Below are 12,556 nucleotides of genomic sequence, written 5' to 3'. Positions count from 1 at the left end.
ACTGTAACTCCTGTGTATATCACCTTTGTAATAACAATTTAAAATATGATTACCAGAGTGAAAACCGTCTTCTACTAAGACTAATGAGTTAGCCTCCTTGTGCCTCAGTTTCCTCATCTGAAATGGGAGTTATAATACTAATATCTCTTAGAGTTGAGAGAATTGATGATGATGTAAATATCTGAGATGACTTTATGTACTCCTGATTTGTTTCAAATGTCAGATTGATCCATACAAAGCACAGGATGTCACACTGGGAAGCTAGACTCACTGACTAGATATTGTTTACCTTGATAATCCAGGGTTTGGTCCTGACCTTTTCAGGCTCAGGAACCTAACCTTAAAAGATAACATTTATTGAAAATTAACTAATGTTCCAGGCCTTGTGCATTATCTCATTTTACTCTTTCAACTGTGTTCAGCATGATTTAGTCTTGCAGGAAAGACTAATTGCAATTTTTGCATCTCCAAATGATTTCCCTTCTAATTACCCACTGTGTCTTTTCAAAATATTACTTATTCTTATCATATTCTTTAATACACTACTGATCCTGCTTGGCTTATCTGCTCTCCACCCTAAGATCTATTTACAGCTTTACTCATCTCTTTTTTTTTTTGTTTTTGTTGCCAGTCCTGGGGCTTGAACTCAGGGCCTGAGCACTGTCCCTGGATTCTTTTTGGTCAAGGCTAGCACTCTGCCACTTGAGCCACAGTGCCACTTCCGGCTTTTTCTATATATGTGGTGCTGAGGAATCGAACCTAGGGCTTCAAGTATACGAGACAGCACTTTACCACTAGACCATATTCTCAGCCCCTCATCTCATTTCTTGTCTTTCAGACTTTGAGAGAAAAAATAATATTCCCTTTGAGTGTCCTCTGATGAATCTTCTAAATAAATCCTTGGCTCCTTCCTGATGAGAGAAAAATCTATTTTTTCCATTTTGTTTTTATTTTTTCTTTTGACTGTCTTTTTATTGAGCATTTTCTCTTGACTTACATATTTATCCTTAAAAAATTCTCTTGCTTAGTTCTTTCTTTTGCCTTTTGCACAATATATAGTTTTAGAATTTTTGTAATCTGGTGCTTGGTTTTTGTCACCACAGCTCTATGGCTTTCTTCTATCCCAACCATTACTGTGAAACTGCACTTCAACAGTTAACTAATGATCATCCATTTGCCCAAATAAAAAGACTTTTCTCCATTTTTAGCTCTTTGATCTTACTGCAGTATTTATAGTATGAGAAGGCACAGCATTGTATTTAAGCAGCTCCTATAACTAAACTAACAGAATTCCACTTTTTTCTGCAAATTGTAAGCTGAGTATTAAGATTTTAATCCCAATTTGTGCCTTCATTTAATCATCCATAGAAGGTAGGTGGCAATACAGTACATATTTGTTGAGTAGATTTATTTTGATATTGTAAATAAGTCATCGTACAGTGCCTATTTCCTACTAGGTATTCAATAATCTTGTGCTACCCTCTTTAAATCCATTCTCTCACTGTCTTTGGTCTGCTTCTTTCTAAAGTGCCATTAAATTATATTTCCTAATCTCTTCCACTCTTACAAATGAATCTTAAGTAATATTGGACATGTTTCTAAGTACTTGTAGTTCTTGCTCCTAGAGTTGTTAACAGATTAAAATGATACATGGAAGGAGTTTAGCACAAGTATTTGTTTTCCTCATTAAAGAAACAAAGGAAGCATATTTGGCTCAGCTTCTGTCTTTCTTGCATGTTGATGTCTGGCAAATGACAGTCACACTGCAGTTGTAAGAGGGAAAGCCAGAAAACATCAGGGATGATGATCTGACATTACTGCACAAACACCAGCAGCCATCTACCTTCAAACTTAGATTTGTTTTTGCGTAAGCTTTTATGAAAGAGCCTAAATTGTCTAGTGTTCTGTTACTTGCAACAAAAATATCCCTAATGATAGAGTTTCAAAATTATGCCTTAGTCTTTGCTAACATTCTTTTCTGCTGTCTTTACAGTGTATACAGATCAATCTTTAATAACTGCCATTTTCTCCAACTTAACTGTAGTTCTCTATTTCAAGTCCTTGAACTACAGACAAACAAATGCTCAGTTTCACTAAGTGCAATGACGAATGAGCTTAGACCATCACATGTATATAGTTTATAATGGCAGTATCACTTTGTGGAGTGTGTCTATTTTTTATATCCATTCCATAGAGTAACTTCTTAATGCAGTGGAAAGATGACACATTTAGACTACCAAATAAAAGTAAATTCTAGTTTCATCATCTCCTAAAACTTAACTTTTTGATAGCCCGTTTTTCTCAATTAGGAATAGCATTTTCTTAAAATGTTCCTCTGAAGCATTAAGACTAACATTGTCAAGTGCCTAGCAATGTGCAGAATATGGGACTAAAAGAAAATAATGGTGAATAGTAACTTTTTATTGTGTTAATTACACAGAAGGCAATAAAAAAGATTATTGCTCTAAATCCTGCCATGGAGCATATAACATTATATACTTTATCAAGGAAAACTAGATTTAATACTTACCCATAGAAAGCTTTTACAGACTATTCCCTATTTGGACCATATCCCTTTTTAGTCTTCGTTAACACTTGTATAGTCACAGCTTTCATATAGAAAGGTAAGTGCTTTCCTCTTTAAATTTTTCACTGTAACAACAACACAGCAATTACTCAAAAACATTTATGTTTTAGAATTTCTCTTTGAGGGACAGATTTCACAGCATATATCTCTGTGTTATAAATAGCAGTGGTTACTGTATGCTGGTCTTTTAAGAAAGGCCGAATGGTAAATAAATTATCTAACTTCTCTACATACACTTACCACATGTATTAAGCACACACACACACACACAGATTATAAAAGGATATAATCCTTTGAGAGACAAATGATGATTATTGCAAAATCTGCACTTTCTTGGGAAAGCAAAGTCAAGTTAATATTGATAAATAATATGCTTTCAAAATATTCCAGGTGATTTTATTGGGGGAGAAAGTGAGAGTTAAAGCACAACAATCATCTGAACAAAATACAACAAAAACATAAATGAGATTTAAATACTAATAATACATTTTTTAGGATTCATAAATTGGGTATGAAGGTAATTTCAAATATTTACAAGTCTCCCAGGTTGCCTCCTTTAAACAACATCCTGGTACATGTAGATTTACTTCAAAAACAATTAGAATGATTTCATTTTAAGCACATGATTTTCTATGTTCAAAACAATAGAAGAAGAAAAACAAAGGTCTCAATGTGTGTTGTTTTTTCTAGTTCTTAAGTTATGGTACTATTACAGCATTGCATATTTAAATCAATGAGATGTTTTGTGGTGTCAGTGATCAAACCGAGGATCTAGCTCATGCTAGGTAATAATTCTACCCTAAGCCCTTAGTGAAGTCTGTAAAAATTGTAAGCCATGCTGCTCAGGAGGCTGAGCTCTGAGGATCTCAGTTCAAAGCCAGCCTGGGCAGGAAGGTCCTTGAGATGCTGATCTCCAATTAACCACCAGAAAACTGGACATGGAACTGTGGCCCAAAGTGGTAGAGCGCTAGTCTTGACCAAAAAGCTCAGGGACAGTGCCCAGGTCTTGAGTTCAAGCCCCACCCCTCCCCCCCCCCAAAAAAAAGAGTTGCTAGTAATTCCCTTTTCTTAGTGCCAGTCCTCAACCTCTCAAGGGTAAGCGATAGCTTTTAGGGAAGTGTCAAGACAGCCGGGCTACGGAAGATAAAAGTAATACTGAGATGAAAGAGCAACAGCAATTGACAAGGAGAGATTAGAGAGAAAATGGGAATTGGCATTTGTAAACATTGATAGATCTTTATTTTGCTTTCTAAATGCCAGATTTGTCAACATACATTTCTTACCCATGAAAACTACATAGTCTGGATATATTCTGACGTGAATATTATTTAACAGTTTCAAAAACAGTACTTTTATTTGGTTCCTGTAGTGGGGCTTGAACTCAGTACTTAAGTGCTGCGCGCCCCCCCCCCCCCAGCTATTCAAGGCTGGCGGCCCTCCATTTGACTCACACCTTCGTTCCCACTTCCGGCGTGTGCGTGGGCGTCTGCGTATTTAGTTGCAGTTGAAACTCTCCAGGAATTTGCTGGTAGAGCTGTCTTTCTACAGCTAGCCTCAAGGAGTGGCTGGGATCAATATGCATGAGTCACCGGCGAGCCTGGACAACCGTTCTTAGTCTGGGTTTAGTCGTTCTAATCATATATTTCCTTTGCTGTAGTATTGTTTTCTGAGCCACTACACTGACTGCAAGGCATACTGAATGATTTTACCCCAGAGATTAAAACAGCACCCTGCCTGGGTCCCTAGAGCACAGCACCTTCCCGCGCGTCCCGTAGCCTAGCAACCAAACTGTCAGCGTAAACTTTCGGCACCGGAATTATCCAATCAGCTCGGCGGAGTCGCCGCGGAGCCTGACGGGAACCTGGCGACTGCGCAGTTGCGTTGTGGGTACCATGGAGACGCGCGCTGGCTCTGAGGTCGCCATGGCGGTCTGGTCGGTCTTATCCGCCAGGGCTGTCACCGCGTTCTTCCTCGTGGTCCTCGGTCGTGTCTCCCAGGGCCAGGCCTTCTCCCTCCCTTTCCGGAAGCCGGAGTCCTGCGGCCACGATCAGTATTTCGATATCTCTGCGCTCTCCTGTGTCCCGTGTGGAGCCCACCAGAGGCCAGACGCCCAGGGTGAGAGGATTCTGGGGTGGACCTTGACAGAAGTAACACCCTGCCTTGGTGCGAGTGACAGGAAAGATTAGAAGACACGGGAATTAGCATTTGTAAACGTTCGCATCCCTTCACTTTGCTTTGCAGATGTCCAAAATGTACAACCTCTTAAATAGGACTGGTCCAGTCTCTTGACTGTATGTTTAATGAAACGAGCCCAGAGAAGCTGTGACATCTTCGATGTCATCTCAATTGGAAAATGGGAAAACTCACTTGTCTACCCTCACAGTCTCAACTCATGTATTTCCTGCATATAGTTTTTCTATTACCATTATGTTTCCTTAGTACTATCCCTTTTATTGCGCTACGTTATGATTGCTCCTAAAATCTCTTTCGATCAGGCTTATTTTCCTCCTAAAATGTGTTCCTGGTTCTCAGTAAAACTTCCCAAAATATGTCTTTTCCCATATATAAAAGTCTTAAGATATTTTCAGTCTTAATTTAGTCATCCATGGGATTAACCTTTTTCAACTTTATACTCCCATATACTCCCATTGAAGTCATTAAGTGGTACACATTAGACTGTCCAGGTAAGGAAATATGAATGAGAAAACATTTCAATCTCTAACACATAAGGCCTGACAATTAGTTTCATATTTATGAATGGGGATAATTGTATGTATTGTACTACATTGCGTCTCATAGGTAATGTTTCCACTTAAACAGCTCCTTAGAGAATGCTGTTCTTGTCTGTCTAGCAGAATAGTAATTATCTTATGCTACATACGGACTGCTTTTGGAAACAGGTTGATTTGAGAGAAGTCAGGTTTCCTAATAAGATTGAATTAAATTGAATTGAATATATGTTTATGGTTTAATGACGTACTTAAATAGTAGCAATGTGATACTATGTGCCAGATATATCTCTAAGATATAAATTTTATATAGCATGTATAGAATACATAGATTGTAGAGCATGTAACTTTTATAGATAATACAGAGTTCAATGTGATAGGTACTGTTACTTTCTTCAGACACAGAGAAAGAAACTCAGTAGCTTGTTCAGTGTGGTACAGCTAAGTAGGGTAACTAAGAATAGAACTCAAGAAATCTAATTTTTAGAATTTTGAAACCGGGTAAAATTGTGTTAACCAATATATATTACAACTTCTCAAGATGTTAAGAATTATTAAAAGTTCTGCTGGGCATTTGGTAGCTCACACCTGTGATCCTTGTTACTCAGGATGTTGGTATCTGAGGGTTGCCTTTCAAACCCAGCCAGGGCAAGAAAGCCCAGGAGACTTTTATCTCCAATTAACCACTAAAAAGCCAAAAGTGGAACTATGGCTCCAAGTGGTAGAGCACTAGCATTGAACAAAAAGAAATGCTCAGTGTCAGCACCCAGACCCTGAGTTCAAGCCCCAGGACTGGCACACACAAAGAAAGTTATCTCTGTTGAAGTTTCTTTTTATTTCTCAAGTACAAAATTGACTTTTCCTTTTAGGAACTTCATGTGAGTGCATACCAGGATTTCAGATGATCTCTAATCTTGGAGGACCTGCCATTACTTGTAAAAAGTGCCCAGAAAACATGGTATGAAGGAATTTAAAATTACTTTTTGGGGAGAAGTAATAAATGTCTCTAACTTCAGCATAGTGTTTACTCCATTTCCCACATACTTTAAAATAATTAAGCTAACTTTATATTACTAGAATGTATTTTGAGAGATCAATGAAATTCTAGTAAACTTAGAAAAAATATACAGAAATATATTTTGTTAATGTTTGATCTGAAAACAAAACAAGGCCTGAAAATTTGTATTTTTAATTTTTCCTTATAGAGTAACTCAGTTATAAAGAAAACTAGACAAATATCACATATGTAGAACAACTAAGGTTGTTCATTGGTACAGATTAAGTCAGTGTGATAGACTTACTGTGCAAACAGTTTTATATGATGTTCATAATGGCATGCATAATAAGTTCATGTAATGCCAACTGCATCAATAAATCATTAATGTCTTATTGTTTTGTTTAGCATGTCATATAATTTGAGGAAAATTAGTAAGTTGGTGGTTACTATATAGGATAACTCTCAGCTGAAATACATTTTTAGAAATGCTGAGTGATAGTTCTGATTTTTGTAGTAATGTTTCCTCTCATTATCATGATAAAATAAATCTGAAAATTTAATGGAAAGTTACCATTTGGACTAATTTAAAGCTCTTCATTATTGCTATATCTGATTGTCATTTTAATGTTATTGGAAATAATAGTCTGAGCTGAATAACATGTCAAAATAACTACCAATAAAAAAACAAATGATCCTAGCCAGGCACCAGTGGCTTATGCCTGTAATCCTAACTACTCAGGAAGCTGAGATATGAGGATACTGCTTCAAAGCCAACCCAGGCAAGAAAGTTCATGTCTACTTTTTTCCCCCACAACCAAAATTTAAAATAATTTATGGCATTATTTTGTGTTTACCATTGTGTTAGTTACATATTTTTAGCTTCTGTAATAATATTCTAGGTTTTTCCCTAAACCACCTAATATAAGGGGCCCAGTTTTTGAGGATGTCCAACTTTACCACAATCCTTCCTTAATATGTAATTTACTTATGGCTAAAGGAAAGAGTCTCATAAATTGTTTTTACCTTTTTATTTCTCTCATGGGGCTTGAACTCTGGGCCTGGTTGCTGTCCCTAAGCTCTTCAGCTCAAGGTTAGTGTTCTACTACTTGAGGCACAGTGCCACTTCCAGTTTTCTGGTGGTTAGTTGGATATAAGAGTCTGTGAGACTTTCCTGCCCTTGCTGCCCTTGAACTGCTATCCTCAGATCTCAGCCTCCTGAATAGGTAGGATTACAGGTGTGAGTCACCAACACCCAGCTTGATTTTAACAAATTTTTGTATAATTTATAGGTCATAAAGTTCACTCATTGTGAATCATAACTTAAAACTTAAAAGTTAATATACTCAAATTTTAAAATATGAAGTATTTCAGAACAGATATGACAAAACTATTAAGTGACTGTTGGCCAAATCCTGTTGAACTTTGTTATGCATTATATTAGTAAATGAAAAATTGAATGAAAAAAATTTTTTGAACTTGCATGATATAGTAAGAAAAAAATTGCCAAGTGCTGATGGTTCACACTTATTCCTAGCCTTTCTGGAAACTTAATTGAAATCCAGCCTGGGCAGGAAACTTTGAGACATATCTCCAGTTAACCACCATAAACGCTGGAAGTAGAGTTGCGGCTCAGGTGGTAGAGCCCTAGCCTTGAGCAGAAAAGCTCAAGTACAGTGCCCAGACTATGAATTCAAGCCCTAGGACTGGCATCCACCCCCCCCCCCAAAAAAAGTCAGGTGCAGTGGCTCATACCTGTAATCTTAACTATTCAGAAGGCTGAGATGTAAGGGTGCTGATTCAAAGCCAGCCTGGACAGACAAATCCAAGATTTTTATCTCCAATTAACCAGTAAAGAGAGAAAATGGAGGAATGGCTCAAGTAATAAAGCACTAGTTTTGATCAAAAAACAGTAAAGCAAGACTAGAAGCCCCCCGAAGTTAATTAAGGAGACTTTTCTGTTGTTTTTAATTTAGAAAGGTGTTACTCAAGATGGCTGGAACTGTATTTCTTGCCCTAGTGGCTTAACTGCAGAAGGAAAATGCCACTGTCCACCTGGACATATTTTAGGTAAGAATTACTTTTTCATAAAATAGTGGTGGTGATTTTTTTTACTTGAGTTTGTTTTATAATGAACATTAAATAGTTTGATGATTTGCAATATTATTTAATTTTTTAACCTGTGTCTCTACTGAGGTTTGAACTCAGGGACTCTCAGCATTTTTCTCTCATAGCTGGTGGAAATTAGATTTTAACTTATCAGCTTTTATTAAAAGTTTTTGTAAAGGTAGTCATTTACATATTACTGAACAATTGTAAATTGGTATAACCTTTTTGGAGAACATATTGGCAACATTTGCCAACATTTAAAATTCAGATCATCTTTATTCAGTCACTGCTCATCTAGAAATTTCTTGTTCAAATAAATTTAACTGTATGTCTGAAGAAGGATATGCATAGGTTTTGTTGCAGTATTATTCCTAAAAAGATTATAAACAGTGTTGCAATCTACCAGGAGGAGGTATGATATGTGCATACAGTGCACATTATGTATAATGCAACCATAGGAAAATAATGAGGTAGCCCTCATATCTTGCTATAAAAGAAATCCAAAATATGCTGAATAGAAAACGAAGAGACAGGATTATTTATTCTTTCATTCACCAATACTTATTGAGTACTTGCAATTGGTTAACATTGCTTATATGTATGTTCCTCACATTTATACTTTACACAGACTATACATGCATGTGTGCTTATATTTGCATACCTATTTCTGGATTCATAAGAAACTAGTAACAGTGTTGCCTGCAGAGTCAAGAACTGAGTGGAGAAGGCTAGGAGTGGGAAAAACCTTGAATAGGTTCTGACAATATAGCCCAGGATGACCTCAAATCTTGAATTCTCAGTCCTTCTGCCACAGCCTCCTGACTGCTAAGAATACAGGCATGAGCTACCAATTATGACTACATCATTCTTTTCAATCTTTTCCACAGTATTTCATAGCATGGAGATATTGTTAGATATTCAGGTTTTTTTCTAACAAAATAATGCCTCAATGAATATCTTTATACATATGTACAAGTGTTTCTGTAGGTTTTATGTCTGAAAAGGAAACTGTAAGGCTGTATAGAATATTTGAATTTAAGATTTCAGTAGGCATTATCAGAAGCCCTTCAACAGTTTTAGCAGTCCCTACAAATACTGTTTCCCCATCCCAGCATGACTGTAGGAGATTTTTTGAGAAAAAAATGTTAATTGATTTGTTATGATGAGTTGGCAAATTAGCTTCTGTATTTCCTTAAGTGGTAATGGGACTTCTTTACCTTTCTATACTTTTATTATAGTGATTGCTTGACATGCCTAGTATGCAAACAATGTTTTAATAATTACAAGTGAGTTTACTATTTTCTGAGTATATAGAAATTTATCTGTTTACTATGAGTGACATCTTAATTTTACTTCTCAATTGTTTTAGTGGAAAGGAATGTCAATGGAACGTTGTTATCTCAAGCAACTTGTGAGCTTTGTGACAAAAGTGAAAACTCTTTCACAGAAGCTAACACTTTAGAAAACAGGTTAGTAATGCACTAGGAACTGGCTTTATTAGCATTACCTTACATTTGTGTAATTTATTGCAATATATTAATATTGATTGATATTTGTTAATAGCATCATGAATTTTTTGCATTTTGGAAAAGTATTCTATCATAGCACTTGTTTTTCACAATTCAAAGGAAGATAGAGGTAAATATTAACATATGAAGAATCTGAGGCCCAGAACACAAGGGAGAATGAGGTTCAAATCTCGGTTAGGTTTATAGTTGTTTGATATTAGGTAGCTCAGTAAATCCCAGTCCTTTGTGGGAATGTTCCACCCACTTCATGAAGAGTAATAACTAAAACTAAATGGGTAACCAGGCACCAGTGGCTCATAGTTGTAATGCTAGCTACTCAAGAGGCTGAGATCTGAAGATCATGGTTTGAAGCCAGCCGGGGCAGGAAACTCCATGAGACTCTTACCTTCAATAAACTACTCAGAAAAGCTGGAAGTGGTGCTGTGACTCAAGTGGTAGAGTGCTCACCTTGAGCAAAAGAAGCTCAGGGACAGTGCCCAGGCACAGAGGTCAAGCCCTAGGACCCGCAAAAAAAAAAGGTAAAGTTCTTAAGCACAATGTAACATATTAACCACTCAGTAAAAGTTATTTTTGTTTGTTATTATTTAATTTTTATATAACCTAAAATATAATCATGTCCCAAATATGGTACTGAATCCTTCCTTTTTGTGTAATAATGTTATATAGAAATAGTAATTATATAATATAACATTGTAACACTATATTGTTACATATCAACAGATTGACCAGAATAAAAGTATCCAAAACTGCTAAGTTTTCCCCTTGTAATACTTCCCAAAGCCTAATATATTTAAGAGTAGCTTTCAAGAGAGAATAACACTCATTTTTTCAGCTTATGATACCTTTTTACTTGGTGGCTGATAAAATATGAAAAGTTTATTTGATGTATCTACCTGTGAAAATTGATTTAGTTTATATGAGATTACTAGGCTCTTTTGTTACTTGATTGACCATGCCATCTATATCCTTCAGTATTATTTATTTATATATTCCCATGGATGTAGCTGGGGAAATAATCCTACTATTGATTAATTTTATTGTTTTATAAAACACAAAGAATGATATGAAAGTATTTAAGTCCATGTTATTTTGTTTATTTAAGTAACAGTATAGTGAATGACTCAGTTTTATTGGCATTTAGGAAAACCTGTAGTTCTCACATTATGTTTGTTATAGTTTACTAACTTAAAAAAATTTTTGTGTAGTACTGAGGACTGAACTCGGCCTCTCACTTGCTAGTCACTTGCTGTACCACTTAAGCCACACTCCCATTCAAAATCATTTTATTTTAATGTCAAACAGGTGTGTCCGATGTGATTCCACATTCATCAATACCAGCAAGTCCTGTGAATGTTTAGGACCGAACATTCTAGTAAGGATAATCACATTGATAAAGTATATAGTCTCAATTCAGTTACTTATAACTTTGCATAAATAGGTTTATCTTTTTTTTTCCTTCCATATAAAGACAGGGGGATTATGTTTCAGCACTGCAGGGAATTTTCAGCAACGTATAATCTCAACAGTACGTCAAGGAACGCTTGTAAGTATGCTTTACTCTTTTGTTAAATCATGAAGACTCTGCATTACTTTGATTAATTTCAGGCTGAAGTACAAAGCATTTCTGTGTATATCACTTTAAGACAAAATTCACCTAAGAAATACTAATCCTCCAGATCAGCCTTATAATTTATAAGTGTAGTGCTATCTTGTCTATGCTCCTTGTTTTTCCAGTGAATTTCAATGTTTAAACTGAAAATGTCCAATGTAGGTCCTATAAAAAAATTGCAGTATAATATAGATAAGAGTACCACAGACTCTAGAGTTGAACCTTGTATTTATCAGTTATTTGTCTTGTGTCCTTGGACTGTGGGCTACTTACCATTTCTAAACTTGAGTTTATTATCTGTAAATCAGATACTATAATTGCTTGCACTCCAGTACCTATACATGGTACCTAGAAGAAACTGTGACCATTCCTATTTATCCATCCTACTTCCTTTTTTATAGACGAGAGCACTGAGAACTGTTAAGAGTTTTTTCAGCAAACACTGATGATAACAAACAAAATTTAGGTCAAAAAAGAAAAAGTGGTTGAGTTAGGTAATTGCTTACCTGCCTGCCTTCCTTCCTTCCTTCCTTCCTTCCTTCCTTTCCTTCCTTCCTTCCTTCCTTCCTTCCTTCCTTTTTCCCTTCCTCCCTCCTTTCCTCCTTCCTTCCTTCCTTTCATCTTTCCTTCCTTCCTTCCTTCCTTCCTTCCTTCCTTCCTTCCTTTCTTTTTTGTGATGCTGGTGATCGAACCCAGAACCTTGTGCATGTTAGGCAAGCATTCTACCATTCAACTACACCCTAGTTCTAGGGTGTAAATATATGGGAACTGAGGGGCCCACAAATCCTAGGCAGAACTTGGGGCAATCATTAGGGTAGTAATATCATCAGTAAGTAAGTAGGAGTGATTGGGAGGAGTGTGAGGATACTTCGAGGGTAGAATCTGGATCTTGATAAATAAAAAAAGTGGAGTCTTGTGGAGGTGACAAGCAAGTACCAAATAATTGCAGAAAAACAAAATAAATGCTAAAACAGGAGCATACACAGGAAACTCTGAAAT

The 12,556-nt window shown here is 36.3% G+C and overlaps 2 protein-coding genes across 4 annotated transcripts in view; both read left to right on the top strand.

Moving 5' to 3' along the window:
• Cibar1 (CBY1 interacting BAR domain containing 1) overlaps positions 1 to 8,775 on the top strand; it is a 42,355-nt gene extending 33,580 nt beyond the window's left edge. The window contains exon 11 of the transcript XR_007212858.1: positions 8,771 to 8,775. The gene's annotated coding sequence lies outside the window, so the exon portion shown is untranslated. The remainder of the gene's footprint in view (positions 1 to 8,770) is intronic.
• The window catches only part of Tmem67 (transmembrane protein 67), a 46,251-nt gene continuing 38,170 nt past the window's right edge, over positions 4,476 to 12,556 (top strand). For all 3 annotated transcript variants that reach the window (XM_048359186.1, XM_048359185.1, XM_048359187.1), the window contains exons 1-6: positions 4,476 to 4,702; positions 6,186 to 6,274; positions 8,287 to 8,380; positions 9,789 to 9,888; positions 11,251 to 11,320; positions 11,417 to 11,491. In XM_048359186.1, coding sequence (XP_048215143.1) covers positions 4,480 to 4,702; positions 6,186 to 6,274; positions 8,287 to 8,380; positions 9,789 to 9,888; positions 11,251 to 11,320; positions 11,417 to 11,491 — 651 coding nt within the window. In that variant the 5' untranslated portion in view covers positions 4,476 to 4,479. The remainder of the gene's footprint in view (positions 4,703 to 6,185; positions 6,275 to 8,286; positions 8,381 to 9,788; positions 9,889 to 11,250; positions 11,321 to 11,416; positions 11,492 to 12,556) is intronic.

The sequence above is a fragment of the Perognathus longimembris genome, chromosome 12, assembly GCF_023159225.1.
Source record: "Perognathus longimembris pacificus isolate PPM17 chromosome 12, ASM2315922v1, whole genome shotgun sequence".
In the NCBI taxonomy this organism is placed as follows: domain Eukaryota; kingdom Metazoa; phylum Chordata; class Mammalia; order Rodentia; family Heteromyidae; genus Perognathus; species Perognathus longimembris.
The sequence above is the reverse complement of the archived record's forward strand: the minus strand, read 5'-3'. Positions and strand labels throughout refer to the sequence as shown.